This window comes from Convolutriloba macropyga, chromosome 13, assembly GCF_964194025.1.
Source record: "Convolutriloba macropyga chromosome 13, txConMacr16.3, whole genome shotgun sequence".
NCBI lineage: Eukaryota > Metazoa > Xenacoelomorpha > Acoela > Convolutidae > Convolutriloba > Convolutriloba macropyga.
Window position 1 is genome coordinate 23,582,297 of NC_134480.1, and position 23,283 is coordinate 23,605,579.

General features: G+C 35.2%; 3 protein-coding genes across 3 annotated transcripts in view; 1 reads left to right on the top strand and 2 right to left on the bottom strand.

Annotated features, from left to right (window-relative positions):
• Positions 1 to 23,283, bottom strand: part of LOC142352140 (large ribosomal subunit protein uL22m-like) — a 350,565-nt gene that overhangs the window by 115,214 nt on the left and 212,068 nt on the right. The window lies entirely within an intron of this gene.
• Positions 8 to 6,994, top strand: LOC142352143 (uncharacterized). The gene is made up of 3 exons (XM_075404530.1): positions 8 to 732; positions 5,719 to 5,876; positions 6,697 to 6,994. The coding sequence occupies exons 1-3, from the start codon at positions 638 to 640 to the stop codon at positions 6,915 to 6,917; spliced, it is 474 nt and encodes a 157-aa protein (XP_075260645.1). The 5' UTR covers positions 8 to 637; the 3' UTR covers positions 6,918 to 6,994.
• Positions 17,381 to 20,804, bottom strand: LOC142351786 (uncharacterized). The gene is made up of 3 exons (XM_075403954.1): positions 19,795 to 20,804; positions 18,661 to 18,874; positions 17,381 to 17,894 (listed from the first exon to the last, which is right to left on the bottom strand). Exons 1-3 carry the CDS (start codon positions 20,093 to 20,095, stop codon positions 17,552 to 17,554), a joined length of 858 nt encoding a protein of 285 aa, XP_075260069.1. The 5' UTR covers positions 20,096 to 20,804; the 3' UTR covers positions 17,381 to 17,551.

The window sequence follows — 23,283 nt, forward strand, 5'->3', positions numbered from 1 at the left end:
CTTCAATTTCAATGCTTTGTAGATATAGGATTTGTAAGTCTAGAGCTTGTATAATTTGAGTAGATATATATCTGCTTAAACCTAGTGCGGGAACAAAGCACCTTTGAAATAATGCACTTTTTGTAAAGTCCGTCCATATAGCGCGTGACGCAAAAAAAAACAGTTTCAAAATTGGAACGAGTATTGTTTAATCCTCATTAAAATACATACAAGTAATGTATGTTCAAGTTGAGAGAAAGATTTGCTCGATGGCTAAATACTGTCTGCCTGTCTTGTTAATTATTAATCGTCATCTTTATTTCCTCTGAATTCGAGGATTGGAAGCATTAAAAGCACACCAAATAACAATCGTATCTTACCGTATTTGTGTTTGTTTACATTAGGAACCGCATTTAATTGTTAGAGCGTGTTTACTTTGGAAAGGCTTCTGGGAATAATTCAAAAGCGATCAGGAGATTACCACGATAAGAGTTGAACAGCAATCAAATTCAATCTTGCTTCACAATGTGAACAATCTTTACCTCAATGGGAAGCGATCTCTTTAACATCTTTTTGAAGCGACCACTTTAGAGTGTGAAGTTGTTCCTGTGCATCCAGTTATTTGGAAACAAGAACTGAAGAAACTAATCCAGAGGCGATGCCCCTGAGTTCAGAAGGCGTTTATATTCTCCTAGGAGTGTGTTTTGGCATTTTCCTTTTCCTGTGTGCAATATCCATAGCCAAAGCCGTTGTGTAAGTACCCAGCTGTTAAATAATCAACCTAAGAAGATATTTGATCTATTAATTGCTCTCGAAGAAAGTTTGAAGCAATCAATTTAAACGTGTCGTGCAAATTTTTGCTTGACCATCTTTGCGCTTTTCTAGAACATTCTTGACCTCTTGAGACCTTTTCTTGGCTGATTTCATCTTTCTAAGTTTCTCTCCTGAAATGAAGTTTGCTAATATAAAAGCGATTGTGAGCGGAAGAGAAACAAAGCCATTGTAGCTTAGTGGTTAAGATATCGCACGAAGTTCAAAGCAATTATTGTAAACACGTCTTTTGTGTGCAAAATTCGACCGCTTTGACTTTTCGAGTGAAATTCAGCCCTTGCAGTTCTACGTGATATAAATTTATCATTGACGATTATTTGGGCAACTGAATTCAATTGTTGATAGTAGTCAAATGAAAAGTGCGACGAAATTGTCGTTTTTCACTTTAAATCTTAATAGTGGTTTGTAACCTGTAATGACCTAATGGTGTTACTTGAAGCACAGCACTAAAAATTTTTGCCCACCCCCCGACAAACAGGCGGCAATAGATTAGAGCTCGCACTAGTCGTGTTCGTTCGGGGGACATTCTCCGATGTTAGTCGTTGTTGTTGACTTATTGAAGCCCCTGTTGTGGCGTATTTCTGTTTATTAGCAGCAACATGATAGCGGGAGGATATTATTTTTGAAGAGTTACTGTAATGAATTCAGAAACAAGATAAAAATGGTTATTAATCCGAACGATTAAATTTTTGATGGCCTTGGTGTTTTCGGATTTGTTTGTTCTGTTCGTGCTTATTGATTTTCACTGGGTTGGTAACGCCATATCATATTAGAGATATCAGCAATTAATGTTCTAATATTTTCATAGAAAATGTAAGGATCTGTATTTTTGAGTCTCACGAAAGCCCACGGAACGCAAATTTCCAATGTGAAAAGAATTTAGGCACCCCATGAACTCCCACCGCAACCACTATTAGTAAAAAAATTGCTCTCTGGAGACAAATCGAGGCTTCCTCAAAAGATTTAATTTTTAGTCTCATTTTTGTCTCTCCTTCTCGCTTGTGAAAAAAAACAAGATAGCAGAAGCTGAATAAAAAACATTTTATGAATAATAATGATCTTTGGAGCAACTACTTTTGTTGAAAGGAAACATGAAATCGCAATATATTCTGTTGCGCCGTTTTTCCCTATTTATTTTTGGTTCGGGTGTGGCTCTCAAAGTCCTGTTGCTCTGGTTTTTCTCCAGTGGAGTTGAAGGTGCGTAGCAGGGTGTTGGCGCGTAGGAGGCATGGTCAAATTTCGACTTTTATGTTTACATTTTGATTAAAAGTCAATTTTGAGTGCTGGTTTTGATCAAACAAAACTGGAAATGTAGAGAAAGAAAAAGTGTTGATGACAAGTGTTGTGATGGCTTTCTGTTGAAATAACACTCTCCAATTTTGTTGTTAATTTTCGAGTGTTGTTGATTAATTTGTGTTCTCATCGATTTTCTCTGTCCATTCCTCGTTGTTCCAATTTCGGGCCTTTTATTCGGCCAAACAAGGTTCTCTGAACTGTAGTTTAGGTCTTCTGTTATGTTTGTTTTTTTAACTACCGTTCATTTCATGTTTCTTGTCAAGACTTACTTTCATGACTTCTGACCTCTAAGATTTTGAATTTCAAATTTCATTGTGAATTTTTTTGTAATTTAACGAATACGTACTTGACATTTAACCAGGTTTAGGTTCAGGTGCAGTATTGTTGTTGAGCAGTTTGCATGAGCTGTTTATATTTATTAAAGTCAAATTTTAACGATTAAATAATAAAATTGTGTGATTTTTAAGGAAGAGAATGAAAGTGTTCTCCGTTTAGGGAGCAGTAGAAATTAATTGTTTAACCTGTTAAATGCCATTATATTTAAAGCCTATAAAATAAAGATTGTTAATTTGTACGCTTTAAAAACTTCTCAATGATCAAGTATTAGGTAGGGCTCTCAAGTGATATCGTTTGAGTTCTGTAGTGTTTGATTTTCGGCGCTGGTGATGTTGTTTTGAATTCAATAGCACCACTTTGTTTTAGAATTTTGCCCGTTTTGGGTGTTTTGGTATTCCTGTTGGCTCTTAGTTTTATCCATTGACCATCAGAGATCAATGTACTTTTTACTTTACAGGTCCTATTTTTTGTGGTGTTTTACTGTTTTGAATATAGCAAAATAAAATGTATTTGTCACAAGAACAAAATTAGTTTTTTTTGCATCTCACATTTCTCACAAAAGCTTTGTCTTTGTTTTGCTCCGGGAAGATGTTAATTTCTTACATGGTTGTTTTTTGGTTTTAGTTTGTATTGAAGTTCAGAAATTTTGTAATTTCAATAATTAATTTGGTTAGTTTGGCAATTAATTTGGCAATCTTCATCAAAGGTTCGATTTCTATCTTCCTAATCCGCTTCTAGAAAATATTTTTTCAGTTTGCTTTTTGATCATTTTTTAAAACTTATATTCAATGGATATTGATGGTACGTTGTTTGGTTGGCTGTCAGAGACGAAAAATCTTTTTTTTTTCATTTCGTCAGTTTTATTTATCGGGTACTTGTAGATTGTGATAGCCAATTTTATTTTAGCATCAAGAACGAAAGTTTCGTTTCTACCAAAAGTAAGAATTTGTTTGTCTCATTGTCCGTCTTTTTCAAGAACCGTATAAAAAAATCAAGGATTCTCATTCTGTTTGGAAATAAATAGAGAATGAAAATTAAAAAAACTTTCAAATGTATGTTGAAAATAATTTATATTTTCGAGAAATATGGTTAAATATCAGTTTTCGGTTTGTTTAAATCTATTTACTAGTATTGTGTACTAAATGTTTTCAACTCGAAGCAAAATCTAGTTATAAATCGCAAACAGAAAAAATTTCGGATTTTCGTTTGTCAGAATACTTGCCAAACGAGAGTTTAAAAACTGGAAAACCAAGCGGAAAACAAAGCAGAACGTAGATGAAAATAAATAAAAGTCCAGAAGCTGTCAATGCCCCCCTGAACTTTTGCTATGTCAGTTTTATGTATCTATTTTGTTCAATGATGCTCACACAACCAACGGTTTATATATACATGTTTTTCCTCAAAAATTTTCAAAAATAAACTCTTCGAGAAAGAGAAATGGGGGTTTACCGTATTGGTGTAGAAAATAAAAGGAAAAATATTTTTTTTTCAGTCTTTCACATAACGCGTGATATCTTCACTGAATATTACTCCAAAGCACTTCTCAAGGCCCTCAGAGCTCGTCAAAGCAATATAAAAAGGAAAAATTTAAAACATTGAAGTTTTCGTAACTTTTTCCAACAAAACAATTCAAAAGAGACATTTTAATTGATTGTGCAGATAATTAAGCTTAGAGGGCAATTTACCGTTTCCAATAATATCTAGTCTACAGAAAATATTATGCACACTGCATCGAAATTGGTCGTCTGTGTTTCCGAGGTCACAAAAATTGTAATAATTTTCGAGTTTTCAGAATTATCAACATTTCAATGAGTTAGTTACTCAGTTAAATTGGCGTTTAACATTTGATTTTTTTTCATCATCTATAAGATTGTAGTTGTTTGAGGTACGACTAATTTTATGCGGATCCTCATGATGTGAGAATTTGAAAATGGAAACTCTGCGGCTAATCTCTGTTTTCTGTTGCTTTTTCTAATAAATAAACATTTCTCTGATTCTTCCTAATCATCTGTGTTTCTCACTATTGGTTTTTGCCGATACCGAGGTGAAAATTGATAAATATTGGCAAGTTTTGAAGCTTTTGACGATTATTTGTTGGGTTTTTTTTAAAAAAATTAAACTGATCCATACAAGACGCGTTACTAATGCAAATAGTTGGGCTGTTAACAAAAATTATAGTTTCCGATCCCTTTGTTAGTGGTAAAGTGCCTCAAAACACAAAAAAACATATCGCGGACAAACCTTCTTTGTCCCATTTTGGGTTTTCGAGGTTTTTTTTCACTTCTCAGTATGACTTTCTTTAAGAGTAAATTCTCAGGGACAATCAAACTAATTTATATAGTCTAATATCACGATTTAATATAATAATAATCTATAATTTTAACCAAGAAGTGTCTTTGATTTTTAATTTTTTTTAGCTAAGTGGGCTTTTTGTAAGTTACCTACAACCTAGCTTAAGAAGAAAGAGCGTGTACCAGTTGTAAGCAATAATTATCGGCGTATATACCAGTTGTAAGCAGTAATTAAAAGTTGTACTCAATAAAATTCTGACTTTATGCTGCTCAGACTTATCTTCGGTGCATGAGTCATTATCAGATTATACAGGATAAATTTAGCATGAGCGAGCAATGACCTCAATATAATCATTATGGAGAAAAATTGAACATAAAAGAACTTAAAAAATTTTGGAGATGAAATGTTTCAGAACTGAATTAACTTTTTACTCTTGAAATGTGCTGGTTCAGCGCTGAAATGCTCTGAGACTCAAGTCCGGGTGTTTTTTCGGGATTTACTTAAAGCAAAAAGAAGAAAAATGTTTTCGCGTATTGCTGTGAAATGTTTTTATGACTTGTCTCAACATGATGTATAGAGACCTATCATGGAGATATTTTGTGTTCATATGATTTTATTCGTGGTCAGAATTTTTGCATTTGTTTGTTAATTTACTTTTTTCTTTTTATTCATATATTGCTCGGATTGAGCTCCGAAAAGGTTCCGTTAACATTGGCCGAAAATAATTTGATTTTCTAATGCATACCCCTAGCAGTTCAATATTTTATCTTAAATCATTTTCTGGAGGTGAATTAATATTTTGCTTTAATTTTAAACGCTTGCAAATATTATCAGCCAAATATTTCCCATAACCGGACAAAGAAGAGTAGTTTTTTTCTTACTATCTTTGAGGATTAAAATTTAACTAGAGAGGACCATATTATGTCAGAACGATAGTATGTAGCATTTCTGTTCTGTTGATGTTTTTTTGAACTGGCTGTTCAGAGATCGCCGCAAGATCAAAAAGAGATTGAAAGAGAAAGAGAACGGTGAATGTAATGGCAATGGAAAAGATGGTAGGAATGAACAGGGAACAGAGCAGGAACACAGACCAGAAACTGGAACCACAGAGGGGGTACCTACGCCCCATGAAGGTGCACAAAGTAAGTGAAAAACATTACCAACAAAGTCTCCTGTAAAGCAAAAATTTATGAATGGATGTAAAACATTCAAGACTATATAATTTTATGTCATAGTGGAAATTTGAATCTTTGTCAGTAAAACCATTCATGGTGTTGAATTCCGGGTTGATTTTATTTTAAGAACATTATACTAGAAGCGTATTTGAATTCATATAGTCCAAACGTTATTTCATGTCACGATGCTAAAATGAAACCAGAGAAATCATACGAGACCCTTGTATGAAATCGGAGTTTTCCTCTACGACCTCCCTCTGCATGCGGTCACAGAAATGATACAACTATTCGAAAACGTTATCACTCACGCTCAAGTAAAGTATATGGACCTTCAATGGGATCATAAGTTATACCGTGAACAAAATTTTCATCGTGGGACAATCTATTCTGTTTTTGTTTTGAAAGTGGATTGCTATGCATATAAGGAGGTTGCATTGTTCATTGCCAATATTTATACCATCAGAAAGGTAAATATGTGAACTGTAAATGTGTGGAATATTCATATGTATTTCAATACCAAAATCTTCCATTTTCGAACACAGTCCATTCGTTCGAATCTTTGAAACAGCATCAAAAAGCTGCTATCGGTTTCCAGTTAAGTTTGAATGGATAGGATAACTATTTCGTCAACAACTTTGGTACTGCCTGTGAGAAAAAAAAGTTTTGAGTTTTTGGTTGCACAATTTGGGTCGGTGGATCGGCTTATAACCCCAGTGTGCAACCCGAAGAGTCCCATCAGAGCTCATTCCGTCTGGGACCTCACTAGGGAGAATATTTTATTTTCTAGAAACTTCCACACCTTCGCCCACAACCTCCCAACAACCCTCCACGTCATCTTCTGCCACAAACAACAATACAAACAACACCCACAGTAAACAACCACCCCAGAAACAGGTTTCAAGCCCCAAAACGAAGCTGATTCAGGTCCAAGAGCAGCAAGGTTCCGGAGACACGGGAAAGAGGAAAAACAACAAACAGTCTTCTGATGCTCATGAACACGAACAATAAAAGTAGAATATAAAGATGTAGGAACTCGATCCCCGCACCCCCATTTTGTGAAAGAAATGTCTCTTTCTAGTAGCATGTGGTGTTGGGGGAGGGGGGGGGGGGGGAAACAGTTCACGATGAATCCTAAGCTAGCTGTTGAACAATACAAAACTTAAAATTTCTTAAACAAAAATTTCTAGCCACATATTCTGAAACCTGTTACTTTTTTGGTTATGGCACTGCCCTTTTTACATACTTAAGAAGGTCTATGCAAGAAAGTTGTATAAGAAAGGTTGGATCTATTCTGTTTCGGCCCCCAGCTTACTGGGCATATAACGCCCCCCCCCCCCCCCCCCAGCGCACACGCTATTTTTTTTACATATTAACATGCTAAGTAACGATATATAAATTGTAATTGGGGGCATAGAAACACGGGGGGGGGGGGGGGGGGTGGGTTGAAGCAGAGTAGATCTGAAAGATCTCATGAGATATGTATTGTTCAATGACTTGCGTTGCGTTGGATCGCTAGGATCTAAAATCATTGATTCCAACTCTGAGATAACTGTCATGGTAGCAAAATGATGGATTAATAGTGGGGTCAATGTAAGCAAATTCAGAATTCCCATTTGTTTCATTTCTTTGTACTTCTGTTGTGGTTCATTGTTTTAGATGAAGAAACTTTTACATTGCATTCCTTAAGTGAAATTCTATTTACGATGTGGTTGTTAACGTTGATTAATATCAAGGATTTATGTTTCAGTTAACTGTTGTAGATTAGTGCAACCCAAAGAAATCAATTATTATTTTTTGTGTATTCAAATTTTGAGTAAAGTTCTTTTGCAAAGAAATTGAACAAATACTGTTATTCAAACCAAATGTATTTTTATGGTGGACGATTATGGGATGATTATTGGACATACTTGTATCTTTCTAATCATATTACACCACAAAATTATTGCCACCATTATAACATTAATTAAATTCGGGAAACGCTCCAAAGAAATTGTAACAGTATTTGTTCCGTAATTTTACGATCTACGACCTTTACCGAAACTCAACTTTCAAAGGAAAGGGCTGTGACTTACCGACCAATTAAAAGAATTAACTTTGAGTAAGTGCGGTCTACTTTGATAAAAATACAAAAATCGAGACCGGCTGGTAAAGTTTTTCTTATATAAAGATTATAAAGATAGCAAACTGCTGGAACGATCGCGTTTTTTTTTTATGTCGAACAAGTTGAAAGGGAAAAATATGTTTTTCAAAAAATTTTCATGCAAAAAAGAATGCTTAAAAGAAAAAACATGTGCTTGATTGTCGATACAAAATTTCGGATAACCTTAAAATTATTCGATTAGAAATAAAAATTAGAGAACGAAAGCTTTATTATAAACAATAAGACACTGATTTGGCGCCGGGGATAGATCCTGTCTGCGCAACACTGCGGAGTCATCAAGTTAGACAATCTTGAGCAGAACCTTGAGTGATGTGATACGAATTGCAGCACTTAATTGTAGATCACTTCCGACGATACAGAGACGAATGAAATTAGATATTGTGCTAAGGAAAGGTGACCCAGACATCATTAGTTCAACTGAAACCTGGTTTGTTTCGAATGTCAGCGACTGCGAGAGTTTTCTAAACAGCAGCTACCAATTGCAGGGAAGGACTGATAGACAAATTGGCACTCATTGTGGTGTTTTGATTGCTCATAAATCTAACCTTGTACTTGAGGAAGTAAAAACAATCGATATTACCGAGAATTTTTTTTCATACGTTCATGTTTTCAGAGATATCTTGGTAACATTGATTACATTATATAATCCTCCAATGAATAGTAGCTGCAGAACTGAATGTAGAAAAACTTTGTGATACAATTGGCTCTCTGTTTTTGAGAATTGACCAACGTGACAAAAACAGGAAAAGAGAACTGTCTGATTGTAAATGGTGACATTAATTTCTGCAACAAAAGTTGGCGTCATCTGACCAGTAGTAACGTCAGTGAGAAGCTATTACTCCACAAGTTTTCTCAGTTGAATTTACTGTCACTCCTGAAAACAAGCTCATCGCCCGATATCTTTCTTTAAATTTTCTTGAGTATATGCTTGGAATTTTCGGAAGAAGAAAATTCTCTGATGATTAACTCCTCCATGCGGAAATTATGGTTACGTTGAAGTTGAACGAAGCCTTATCTGCTCTTAGAAGGTTAAGTCTAAAAAGTGCTAATCTTAATGAGTTGTAGGAAATTTTTTCCTATTCGTTGAATGTAAATGCAAGTAACGGAAACCTACTACAATAGTTTTTTAAACCCCAATTAAGGCTGCAATAATTTGAAAACTCGTCGTAGAACGTTTGCACCACTTTACATGTCTTCTCAGTCCATCCAATAAAAAAACAAACTTTTGTCCGCCCAGCGCTGAAGAAATGCATCTTCAGTTAGCATTTTAGCAAATCAAATAAATGGTATTCTTGAGATAGATAGACAAATTTCGTCTAGGGATAAAAAAACTGGTGTGCAAAAGAAGCTTACAAAGCACTTAGAAGTATCTCAAAGGTAGGCTGGATCCCAGCAAAGATGATGTATTATGGAAAACAAGTCACTGGTCTTCAAAATAGATGTGAAGCTTTCAACAAATCATTTCGCGTCCGTTTTCGGTTGTAAAGAATTAGTACTGGGAATAGCAAAGACTTCGAATAATTTAATTTGTATGAATAATATCTCTTTTTCTAAAAAAAGTCTTGGAGGAAATCTCTAAAATCAACTCGGGTTCAAATTCCTTCAACGAGATTTCACTAGGTGTCCTCAAAAAAGCTGCACCATTCTTGATAAACCATAATTTTTTTATATTCAGTTGTTCGATTTCCATATGCCACTTCCCAGACATATGGAAAAGTTCATGCGAGACCTCATTTGAAGGGTGGTAGCCAATTTGAAATCAAAAACCACCGACCCATTGCGATTCTTACGTCCTCGTCATTAGTCTTTGAAAAACTGGTGTACAAACCTTTTAAACAATTGATTCAAAGCCAACTCTTCAACAAACAGCATGGTTTTCTCGTTGTTCGATCAACCTTAACTCAACTTCCTGTTCATTGCGAGAATTGTATTCTGAGCTTGAGGTCAAAAACAAACAAAAAAGTGTTTTCCTTGATATAGCCAAAGCGTTCGACACAATAAACTTAAGAATTATTATCCACAAACTATGGCAGTTTGGTTTTGACGAAAAGTTCTTGCTCTTCAAATTTTATCTTGTAGGCAGACAACAACGGGTAGTTAATTCAAAATTTACGCCAAATTTTGTGAACGTAACCAGTGGAGGGCCTCAAAAATCAATTTTTGCAGTCTTTCTGTTATCGGCTTTAACAAATACTTTACCAGAAGTCTTTTGAATTGAATGGAAGTTTTTTTTTGTTTCAGGAGGACACAAGATTGGTTGAACTAATTTTACAAACTGATATTGATAGTGCTATCACGTAGAGTGAAAAAATTCTTGAATTTTAATTTCACGAAGTTCAATTTAATGATGTTTTCTCTCCAATTCGCGCTGATCAAGAATTGTCTTTTCAAGCAAGAAAATATCAGATTGAAGGGGTCAAACTGATAAGTGATCTTGGCGTAAGTTTCTACCAAAAACTTTTTTGGGACTTTCACCTTCTTGACATTTTTGTGAAGAAAGGCCTCCAGAAGCTCAGTATTTTCATTTCTCTTCTATGGATCGAATATTTGGTTCCCCCGTAAAGTTAGCCTACAGCGTTTCGAAAAAATTCAAAGAAGATGTGTTAAGTGGATCTGTGTAAAATAGAATCTCTCCGATTCAGACTATGTCTTAAGTCTAATTATTCAAGGTCTTTTACTAATTGAGTAGAAGCTTGTCTTCTCAGATCTACTCTTGAACAAAATACTTTGGAGACAAAATTCTGAATCCACTTGATTTCTGGGAGCTCAAATTACACGACTGCATTACAAGATCCAGTGGCAAAGTCTTGTTTTATGCTAGAGAGATGAGACAGAAGTGGTGCGAAGAATTTTTGTTCGTATAGCTAAGTAGAACGATGCGCTTTAATGCACCTACAAATTTTCCCGGTATACGCCTCTGATGAATCGTTAAATATTCCAAAGAGAAATAACAAAATTCATTGATAAAATCCCATATAATCACATAAAATCACAAAAACAAATTCATAAATCACATATCAGCAGCCCATTTTTTTAAATCAACGCATACGGTGAGCCTTGCATTCAATTTATCTTCTTTCACTCACTTTGGTCAGCTAAGAACAAAAACTCGTAACTGGAGTAATAAATTTAAGTTGAGCGGGTTTTTCTGGGTTGCTATAACAACTGAAATATCACGCGTTAACTTGTAAGGTTTCAAGGATAAACAAATTCTTAAACTCTCTCAGGTCAATTTTTTGGTAAAGTTATGCGGACAAATGTGAGGTCGAAAAGATGATCGCTTTCAATCAATTACCTCTATTCAAGCATCTCTTGAAATTAACACGATAGCAGAGCGGCGTATTGAAAAAAAGGAGTCTACCTGAGATAGTCGACTGAAAGCGTGGTATTTCGTTTGAGCGTTTCAGGAACTGTTTCTGAGAGTCTTTAAAAACGTCAAAACCCAAGGAGAGAATTTGATTCGAACTTGACTCTATTTATTGGGCGTATTGATCGTCCTTTCCTCGAAAGCTCTCAGGGCAATGCCAGACATCTTCATTACATTCGAAATCAAACTGAGTTGCAGAGATTAAATGACGGTGATATCCGAAACTGCTGGCCTGCTCGGCTTCAAAGTTGGCAAACAAATCACGATGCCTTTGATAATTGTCCAGAAAAAACCTTTTGCTCGCATATTGGGAGCGACTAGCTGTAGAACATGCTTCGCTTATCCGCTCTCTTATTCGAGCTTGTGCAGACAGGTAGATGCCTATAAGGGGAGAGGAGGTAGGAGGGGCTATAACGGGAAGGGCAGCAAAATGAAATTTAAAAGAAAACTCCGCTCAATCGTGGCTTCCGAACCTGATGAGACCTAACTCGATTGACAACTGGAAGAGTGGAAGATGGCAAATGTTTCGAATGGAGCTGTCATTTTAAAAAAAATTGGACTTCTTTTAACCCAATTGCAGGCACGTCTGTTTTCAATTGAGAGTGCAACTAAATAAAGATTTTTTAAATATTTAGTAGAGACAAAATGAGCAAATCTTGTGTTCTCAGGGTAAAGGTCATGGTTTTTATGGCTCCGACAAAGTGTTTTTTGTTAATTTTTATTGAATTCTTCAGTTTGCAAGTGTCACTTTATATAACTAAGTTTCATTAAAAAGTTCAAATTCGTTGTCTAAAACGGTAATATTTGAATTATCCAAAATTTTTCGTTGACAACTACAGCTCGTTAATATCTTTGAACAACTTTCTTTTAAATATCCGACTTTCTGACCTTTGCCACCTTGTTAACCTTATTTCTGTGAACTTATTTCTGTGACATCATCTCTTTAATGGCTGGTCCTTTTTATCTCTAGCAAGGCAAAAACTGACATTATAGAGGTTTTGTTTCATTTAAAGGCTCATTTAACTTTTAATATATTTTCGTTTCGAAAAATATATAGTTTTTGACTTTTGCCAACTTCATTTGCCCGCTTCGTTGTTTTCCTCAGTTTTAGCTATGTCATGTTGACAACAGGTCCCATTTTGAGCTGCTAGGGGTTTGTTTTATACTTTCATTAAGTGTTTTATGGCTTTGATACTATGAGTTTCCGCAAAAAAGTAACAATTTTAATTTATTTGACTTTTTTGTGTTTCCTTTTCGGGCACTTGTCACAATATAAAAAAACTACAGATCTTATGGTTGTTCAAAAGAGCCTCAGATATAATTATACAACGTTATTATTGGATACTTTACGGTTTTAGTGGCCTCGACATTTCTCTACCAGAGTTTTTCTGTTTTCAAATTTTGCCTGTAAATGATGTTCTCTTCGTGGTCGCATTACGTATTCTGCGTAATTAATTACAGGTATTATTGATTTCTTATGGCGGCATAGGTGAACTTATTTTACTTTTTCATTTGACAGTTGGTGGTTTTAATGACCGATTTTTGTTTTGAAAACATTATATTTGTTTTTCTGTCAACTTAAAACTTCGTCTCGAATCATGACAGGTGCCACGCATTTTCTTCTCAAAGTGACACGGATCTCTAATGGTTTTGGATTTAAACTGTATTTCAAGCAGTTACAATTGAATTTATCTAGTTCTGTTTATTCATTGGAAAAATTGATGTTTGTTGTGGCTACTGAATTTGAATGTGGTCCAAAAATACTTGTATTTTTGAGTTTTTCAGTTTTTGTTCTTTTATTCGACTGTACCATCTTTATAAAATTTGTACAGAATTAAAGTTTTTTATTTTTTTTGTTTTGCCTTTTAGGCTCCCTAGTGGTAAGTGTCAACTTCCCTTTAATTTGGCCTGAATAGTTTCATTTTGAAATTTGATTTTATGGCGATTTTCATTCAAACACCAATTTTTTTTGAACAGTGTGACATTTTTTGAATGTTTCCTATCTCTTCCTCATTTGATAGACAATTATGTCAAAACCGTCTTGAGCGGGCAGGGAATTTTATTTGGCAGTTTTTTTCGCTATTTTATATCAACTTTAATCATTTTGAATAGATAGTCAACTTTTTTCCACATATTGCAGAAAAATGTCTTTCGATTTCTCATTAATTTCACTGTTTAAAGTTAAGTAGATCTCAATTTGTACACTGCTTATTTTTTAAATTACCTTGGCAAAAAATTAAATAGCGAAAGATAACTGTTTTGTCGAAAATTAAACGCTTTTCTTGTTCTTGTCCAGTCTAAATACAACAGTAGAATATGAAAAACATTGTGGAACAAATGAGTTCAAGTAAGAAAATTATGCGAAAGTTATAAGAAAAAAACGAAATCTGTATAATTTCAAAAAGTTATCCAAATGTTAATTTTTATTTTTCCCCATTTCGATAAATTTAGATTTGACACATGAAAACAGGACAAAACAATTGCCAATCAACTCTCAGCTTTGTACTCTATTTGTTCTTCTAGCAAAAAGACTTTCAAAAATACATCACAAACAACAAGATCAAGACAACTCAATATTTTCTTCCTCAGTGGTACCAATCTGCGTTACTGGTGCCAATTAAACATTGACAATTGATAATTAAACAATAAGATGAATTCGCAGAAAATCTTGAAACGCCAATTTTTCTCGGCTTTGAAATTTTCCAATTTCAAATTTAATTTTTTTTTCTAAATGACAAGGTGCTATTCAATATGTAACCAGTAAATTTTGTCGACATAAGTTTCATGTAGAATAAACCTATCGCAATAACATTAAAGAAAACAATGTCCAGAAAATAAAGGAAAATTTTAGAACCATATCTTTAATTGCTTCCTATTGTTCCACTAGCAATCGCAACTATAGATAACTAGATTGATTAATTATTTTGGATGAATAAAAGTATTCGAATTTTTGCAAACGGCGTTTTTTTCTGTTTAAACCTGATGAATACAACCGATCAGCACTACAGCCAATATTCATCATAATTGAAATCTTTTTATTCAATCATTTTTTTCGATGTATGTGGCACTGAGGAAAATTTGTTTGATTGTATTCAGAAAGAGCGGAACTTCATCTGAAAAAATTTAAATAAATTTTTAGAGATTTTTTGCTTGTTATTACAATAATTCCATCTCTAATTGCAAGAGTTTCATCTCTATAAACAGAACGAACGCTGTTCTAAAATTGACCATGTAATGTCTCCTTTGCGCTCTTCTCTTTAGTTCTTCTGATAAACAAACGCTGCTTAAATTGTATATAAAACAAAAATAAACGATAAGAAACCTTCGGAAAGACACAGATTTGCCTTACTAGACCGCAAAGAAAGTTGAAGGCAATGAATTTTTAATTTTTAATTTTCCTAATAAGTTTTGATGATAGCTGGAGAAACTTTCGGATGAAAAGTTTTGAGACAGGATAATTAGTCGTGCTGTTTTTTTTTGCGAAAAAACAGTTTCCAAAAGAAACGAAAGATAACGCTTTTATCATACTTTGATTATTGTAGGCCCAAGCGTTTGATATATTCGCAATGCTGCTTCCCATCTGAAAATTTTTTGATTGGACTATGGGGATATACTCAAAACACTGCTTTGACGAAAGGCTTTTTTTGTGATTGTGAAAGCTGTTCAAAGTTAAAGGTTTTTGCTTTATAGTATTTTTGCTCAAGATGTTAAACATTGTCCACCAGATTTGACAAAGAAAGGGGTAACAACTGTCTAGGCGTATTTGTCAAAGGTGATGTTGAGCGAAACAAACATTTTTTAACCTGAAATTGTGCTATTGCTAAGTATGCGATAAGCTTTCTTCAGTTTCCCGTAAAAGTTGACCAGTTGTCATTCTTTACTGCATCATTTTCAACAAAGGGCCAGTTTTTGGTGTTAAACGGAAATAATGGTGTATTCAGAATGTTCTTCATTCCAATATATTTGAAATTAACCATATTTGTGCAGACGGTCATCGTCACTTAATGACTACGCAGTTTCAATGTTGCTTGAGCAAACGGTACTCGAGCAGTATTGTATGTAAATCTCTATATGTCACCTTCCAACAATTTTATTGATTGAAGTACCTTAATGTTTTCAGTGGAGGACGCTGGTAGAACGAACCGCGTGCAGAGCCGAATGCCAAAAAATGATAATTTAAACCAAATATTTCTTGTGCTCTGAAAGGTTGATTCTAAACTCGCTGCACTATTCAGGCAGGTTTTAGTGGAAAAATACCTACAAAATAGCGCAACGAAATTCTATACGTCTTCCCAGGATGACGAGCAAAGACAGAATTTGACCGCACTGACTTTGGTCGCGGACAGCGGGCTCCAGACCAACCATACCAAAAAAAAGTATTGACTAGACCAAACAGACTTTTGCCACCCTTGGCTAGGCCAAATAAACCTTGGGCACTATTGGCCATACCAAACAGAATTGCAGAATATTCGCCAAAACGACCAGACCTTAGACCAGAGTGTTGTTCAGACCATTGGTAAGATCGACTAGACCCTAGGCCAGACTTTTGTCCAGAACATTGGCCAGACTGAACAGATTTTGTTTGAGCCCTTGTCCAGGCCGATCAGACTCTATGCCAGACTGTTGTCCAGACCATTGGCCAGACCGAACAGACCCTAGGCCAGACCCACATATACGTGCAAAAGCGTCCACTAAAAGTTATAAGTTTTTCGTATCTGTTTGCAACGAGAAATCAAGAGATTTAGGAAAAAAAATTGTGAAAATAATTGATTTAAAGGCCAATGCAAATTTTTGAAATTAAGTTCGTAAATTAGTGTACTTTTCAAGAAGTAGACGTTGGTTACCAACGATTGGCTAATTTTTGAAGAAAAGTCAATGCAGCACGCATTTATACTAATTGTAGAGGACCTGCTTTTCTTTTGGTTGCACCTCTAGGCCTTGAACTTCCCTATTGGCAGACCAAACAAACCAAACTACCATTGGCCAGACACAAAGGGCGCAACCCAAATACTTTTCAGACCAATGCTGTAGGGTCGCACAGGACTCCTTGTCCGCGACCCAAGTCGGTCTTGCCAATACCTGTCTTTGGTCGCGGAATTCATCCTGGGTTTAAATGACATTAATCGAATGTTTTAGTTCAAAAGCCATTGCTGAAAACAAAGCAATGTTTAGTATTGAATCTATAATCAGTTCTTCTGTATGATCCAGGCTTATGGCCTGTTAACAGTTAAAAGAACAAAGCATTTGTGTGAAAAATTGTTCCGAACTTATTTTTGTTTGTCATTACATTGAAAAAAGCACATTGGCTCGAGTATATACACTCCGCTCCTCGCTGTTTGACTGACACCTTATAAGCACACGTATTATAATTAGGAGAATAAGCGCGCGCAAAATGGTCCGACAGCCTCAAATTTTAGTAAATAGGTCGCCAATTTTTTCTGCATTTCACAGTGCGCGAATAATCGCAACAAATACAATTGATTCTTATCCATTAATCTCGTCACCGACTCTCATCTATTCCTTTGATTTTGGGGCATCAGTTTTGCAGTGCCATTGTGGCTATAATTCTCTGCCGAAATTATCGATAAAGACAGGCAATTTGGTCGTTTATTTTTGCAGTTTCGCTGATTTTGTGCTAACTTGGTAAAATACGAAAAACCAGCAAATGGTGTTTTTACACAAATACAACTTTTTTTATCATCCATTTCCAAATGAGAGGTGTGGGAAAATAATGTGTTGACTACAAAACTTACTGCATAATATTTATGTCGCTGTATCTAGATCACCTTTAAAATAACATTATTATGGAAATTGTTTTAAAATTGAGCTCAAGAACACTAACAAGAGACTTCGAACGGTTGATATGCAAGTCGAATGCTTCCGATATAATGTTTTGTTAGATTTCGGTTTTCTTCCAAAACTTTATAAATTTTTTCCGGAAGATTATTTATCTCGCAAATTCTTGTATTCATGCACGATTGCCAATCCTACCCAAGACTCATGCAAATTATTACAAGATATAAACAGCTGTTCTAGACAAGGAAAGCAATTATTCGGTGTCAGTTACAGTCGGCATATTGTTTATATTGAAAACTCTCTCAATTTTTGAGTCTTTTAAGCATCAACTAAAAATTTAACGCTTGAAGCTTGTCCCGAAAGTGCGGTTGGTGAGGATTCGTCAGAATTGGACTGCTGGACCTGAACTGTAGAACTGTTCTGAGAGACGTCAAAATCCTCTTCAGCTAACATCCAAATCGGCGGCTCGATCAAACTCGACTTCATTGGTCTGATGGGAGATCGTGGATTCGTAGAGTTGCCAAGAGCTGATTGTGGTGAAAGTAGGGTAGCGTCGTATTTTTCGGAAAGTGATTCAAGTTTCAACTTCTGGACTCGTTTCCGGTCCTTTCGTTTGGTTGTTATTTTTGAAAATGGCTTCAGGTTGTTGAATCCAGCGGATCTGAAAGAAATGTTTCCTTTAGTATTTACGAGTTTTTATTTCAGTAATACATAAAATTTCAGACTGAATTCACGATTTTTTCACAGTATCGGACCTCTTTACAGAGTTCAAAAATCATGCAAAATTTTTCAAATATCTATATCGGTATAGGATTTACGTACAAGAATTAATTTCAAGTTTAAAAAGTTTCCAGTAAAATAAAGCTAATAATCAGAAAAACAGCGCTAGATTTATTGAATTGGGCAATTAGCAAAAACGCGTGCAGTACCTCTATATTATATACATTCTCCAAATCTAAATTCAGCACCCGTGTTCACGGGTGTGTGTGTGTGTGTGTGTGTGTGTGTGTGTGTGTGTGGGGGGGGGGGGGGGGGGGGGAGGATTGCACAGCGACAGCTTAACTTCTCGGCTTTCGGAACTTTATTTATAGCTACATTAGTCTCGCTTACATACACGCATTTGCGTTAGCATCATATGTTGAATTTTTTTGATTAATTGCTAATGAGATTGTGCAACTTTATGGTCCTCTCGTGTAATTTTACATTTTTCCAAGTTCTTTTCACTGACAAAAGTGAAATTCAAAGTGACCCCCTCCCCCCCCCCCCCCCCCCCCGAGTTTTTAGCTTTGTTAAGAAAGTATTTTTCTTTTTAGAAAGTATTGTCTAGAAAATAAAAGGACCCTTTTAAATAAAATTTCTTTTTGAAGAAAAAAGCGCTAAAATGGGTTAACACAAAACCATCAAAGAAACAAATCCTAGATCTCTACCCAGGAATTGGTGGCTTTTTGATTGCTGGCTCGGTGTTGTGTCTTCTCAGAATCCGGAGTCGCTGGACACCACTGGTGTTAACAATGACGTCATTGGTTGCGAGTGGTCTGGAAGCTTTGTTAATGGGTTTGATTTCGATCTCTTCTTCTGCGTTGTATGCTGTCATACATGAAACGTATCGCGAAGAGTCGTCAAGATATGTGATCTCGTCCACTGAAATTGACAAAAATAAAGCTGAATTATTTTGGATAGTACGATGATAAATCTCTACGGCTAACTTCAAAACCTTCGTTTAAGATGGAATAAAACTTATACACTCTATGTCCAGGGGTATAATGGGAAACCCCCAATCGCTTTGTAGAGTAACAAGTATTAGCCTCTATTAGCTTCCCAGGTTTACCCAGGTTAAGGTCCCAGACCAAAGTCGCCTCTGATCAAACCGATGCAGGCCGAAGTGACCTGTGATCAGACAGACCATCGTGTGCTCAAAACTTTGTAAAAGCTTGAAGTGCGCTCGATATCAGCTCTGATTAGAATACTTCAGACCAATGCGACCCCTGTCCAGACCATTATTCAGACGTTCGTGCGCTCGAAATTTTCTGTGATTAGACCATCTCTGATCAGACTCTAGCTGATCAGACAAACGAATAGCCCCCATCCGACACCACCACAAGAAACTAGAAGGCTGCCAGGGCAGATACTAGGTGGGCTAAATAGCCCCGTTTATCTGTCCTCTCCGAGATACCTTTGATATGTAAGTAATTTCAATTGATATATATTATGAATTATATAATGTATTATGTAATTAATTAAATTGTTCATAATTTTTATGATAAAGGAGAAATTTATTCTTTCTTTCTCTCTTTCTTTCTTTAGAATTCAGGTTTTAGTCCTAATTTTCAAGTGTGTTTGAATTGTGGAAATGAAATATGTAAAATTAAAGTAAGAGTTGACATGCAGTTTCCTGGTCCCAAAATTATCAACTTTCATTTTAAGTTTTTGAATGTTTGGAAAAGTTTTTTTTGCGCAATGCTCTTACGACAGAGAAATATACCTGCTTTTAGTTCTCAAGCCTCGAGGCAATTATTATATTAAGAGCAATTAAATCAATTTTGCCTCTAAATGCCACTTACAGTTCTCGTAAATATGAAAAGCCGAGGGATCCAAAATAGTATAGCTATCCTTGCGATCCCGATTTTCCCCTTTCTTCTTGTTCCTCCAGCAGCAGTTCTTAATAAACATGGCCGCGATCATCACAGCACACAAAACCAAGATGGCCGCCACCGTGATCAAATTGATCTCTTCTTCCTCCATTCCCGATACTTTCATGTAAACTTTCACATAACTGTAAGGCTCGTATTTTATTGGCTCGCCGTTGAAAAAGTGCGGATAACGGTTCGGGTCCAGCCCTAGTTGACTCATGTGTGACGTCATTTTTCCCGATTATCCAATGAAATTATTTCTTCTCTTTTGAGTATCGATAATAGATGGTGCAAATAGGTATGTTGAGGAATCAATTTTTAAAAATGTTAATCAATTTGTCAATTTGTTAAGAGAGCCCAAAAGTTCTTCTTAAAAGGAGATTTTTTTGCGACCGCAATGCAACTTATTTCTGAAACAAAAAATATATCAGGCTGATTTTATGAGCTTAATTTTTAAAATGTATAATGTCAAAGGCAGCACAGCACTGAAAGACGCTTAAGATTTGAATAGTAAGATTATTGAGTAATTGTAAATTAAGGAATATATTGACGTGCCGTAAAACAATCAACGTAAGCAACAGAAATTCAATTATTAATTTTGTTTTTACTGTATTAGTAAAAGCAATGGTTTAACTTCAACGGGCAATTGAACAAAAATTTCGGAGACAATCGCTTTGATGAAAGTTTATTTTCAACAATATTTTTCAATTAAGAGCATTTAGCGCTTGAATATAAAATTAATTGCGCTAATTTAAAGTATTGCGCATTATTTAGTCTTATCGATTCAGAAACTGCGTAGCAAAATAAGAGACGAAATAAAGACCGTGGTTCAAAATTATGGTATAAAAAATTTGCACCAGTTTTATATAATCTGTTCACTTATTGTTCACATGAATGGAACTGAGCCGTGGAATTTGTTTATTTGTTTGGATTTTTTTTTGGGGAAGTAAAGCAGTTTTGTGCCATTGGATAATATACACCATGAATGAATGCGTGGTGATAGCATTCTGCAAAAAGTTTTGAATAATTAATCGCATCCACTCTTTTTTTGCATAGGCAAAATGAATTGGTGTTTAGAAAAGCACCTGTGTTTATTCGTGACGTCATTTCTTGTTCCCTTTTACACTGCGATTATCACGTGAGAGAAGTTAAAATTAGTAAAACCGAATCTAGTAAAGCCTTTGTTAAAAATTATTTTAACTTAAGAGATATCGGCTTGAAATTAAAAGCTGAAATTAGTGTATACCCGTAGCAAAGTTAAAGTTATAACAAGGCCTAAGATAAGAATTTGAAAATTTTTCACGACCTTCTAAAAAACGGTATTTTAATTGTACATCGTAACACTTAACGCTGTGTAGATATTGATAATTTATAAGTTGGAGTACTCTTAAAAGGAAATTCCGTTCTTTTTTTTCACAATTAAAAAATTCCAGCGTCGAGAACGGATGTTGTAAGTCAATTTCGATTTTGTAGTGAAATCTTTTAGAATCTTTCAAAATAAAAATCATCTTGCAACCATCGTCAGATTGTTGCCCGGGTCGATTTTTTTCCGTCCAAAAGGATGTAATAGTGTGGCTGCAATGGGAGGATTTTTTAGGAAAAAGCAATTCAAAACTCCTACATCTTTTCGGGCTGCAATGGGCTGCAAAGCGGGATAAAATGATGTAAGAGTGAGGGGATAAAAGATAAATTAACCCCCACTCTTACAACAAAATGGGAAAACTTTAGGGAAGATATTTGACCCGGGTGCCAGGGCAGAACAGTGTTTGTTTCCTATCCTAGACCTAGCCAAAATTGAACAAATCACCCACAAAGATAACCTCCGACAACGTCTCCTATCTAAAAATTAAAGACAAAAAAGCTGGAAAAATCGACCCTGATAACATTTCCTATCTCTTTCTTAGATAACAAATCATAACTGCTGAACGTATTTTGTTAAAGACATATTATAAGTATATATAAACTACTGCTTACAGAAAAATAGACATTCGTGCTTCTTGTTTCTCAGTCGAGCTTAATTGAACGCAGGATATTTTATGGTCAATGTCCTTCATTTTGCTGAGCTTCGTCTGTTATGAGGAGTTTTCGAGTATCATTGAACTCATTTTCAAATTTTTGTTTCCTTTTGGAGATATTTTTTGGCGAATTTGAGCACTTTTGTTTTTTTTATCAAAAACTTATCCTGAAAAACGCTGCTAAATCGTTGGTTGAACTTTGATGCAACAAATTGTTGCGCATTATCTGATAATATAGAAAATTTTCAATAAAAATAGCACATCATAATGCCTTTTTAGCTGTTTCTCCTAAAAAAAATTATCCACTACTTTTTCTTGTAAACTGATGAGCTAAACTTTCTAGTAATACTGACAAATGGGAATTCGTTTTCTCTCTTACCATCTAGCAGATTGATCTGGAATTACAAGCAGCTTGACCATTTTTTTTTTGATAATTAAGCCTTAAATTTAAAATGAGCGGTTGCTGCTGGTTGTCCGCTGAATTATGTGAACCAAAGAACTCTGTGTCACTGAGAACATTGCGTGCGGGAATTTTCACGCCAATCAGCTCTGGTTTCAAAAACTTATCGTTAGAGTCAATGGCTTCTGCTTTTCATCCACCGGCAGTTTCTGCAAAAATAGCTCTAAATGAACTTCTCGTACTCATTCCAATATATGGGGCCTAACTGTCGTTTGTTCCATTCAGAAATTGTGACAACATTGATAGCTTATAACGACCTTTGGACAAAAAAAGAAAAAATCATAGATGTTGGTAGGACGAGGTTGTTTTATAGTGGAGAATGATGAACGTTTGGGATCCTTGATTTTGGACTCTCATTTAAAGATCGTGACAATTTTTTTGAGTGTAAACATATGGCAGTTAAAAAATTTGTGACACTGACATCATCGCGTATCTCGCTGAATGTTGCCTGATTAGTCCATCGTCATTCAGACTATCGACTTTGAGTTCGAAATTCTTCAATTAAATCATTTTTAGCTTTTTCATTAAAAAATTGTCCCAGATGTTTCTTTATAATCTGGTGAGCTAAGTTTTCTAGTAAAATTGGCGGACCGCTTCTCAATTCCTCGCTTGCCTTCTGGCAAGCTGATCTGAAATAAGAGGGTTGGCATTTTTTGTGATAATTTAGCTTCAAAATTATGCTGTTAGCTGCCAAAGAAAATCTTCATAAACTGGAATGTTGCTTGTGAGGCTTCTTTTAATTGGTTAATTTATCTAGCACTCAGAATTTGTTCTAATCTTTCACCTTTTCCCTTGTTAACATGCAATTATTGTGCGTTTTTTTCATGATGTTGCTTTTTAATAAAGTTTTTTCAACTGTGTCAGAGCCCTCGCTTCTTTATTTTAGCAGCAACTAGTTCCGTTTGATTCGATTTTAGAAACCAATCTTTGGATAATAATTGTTTT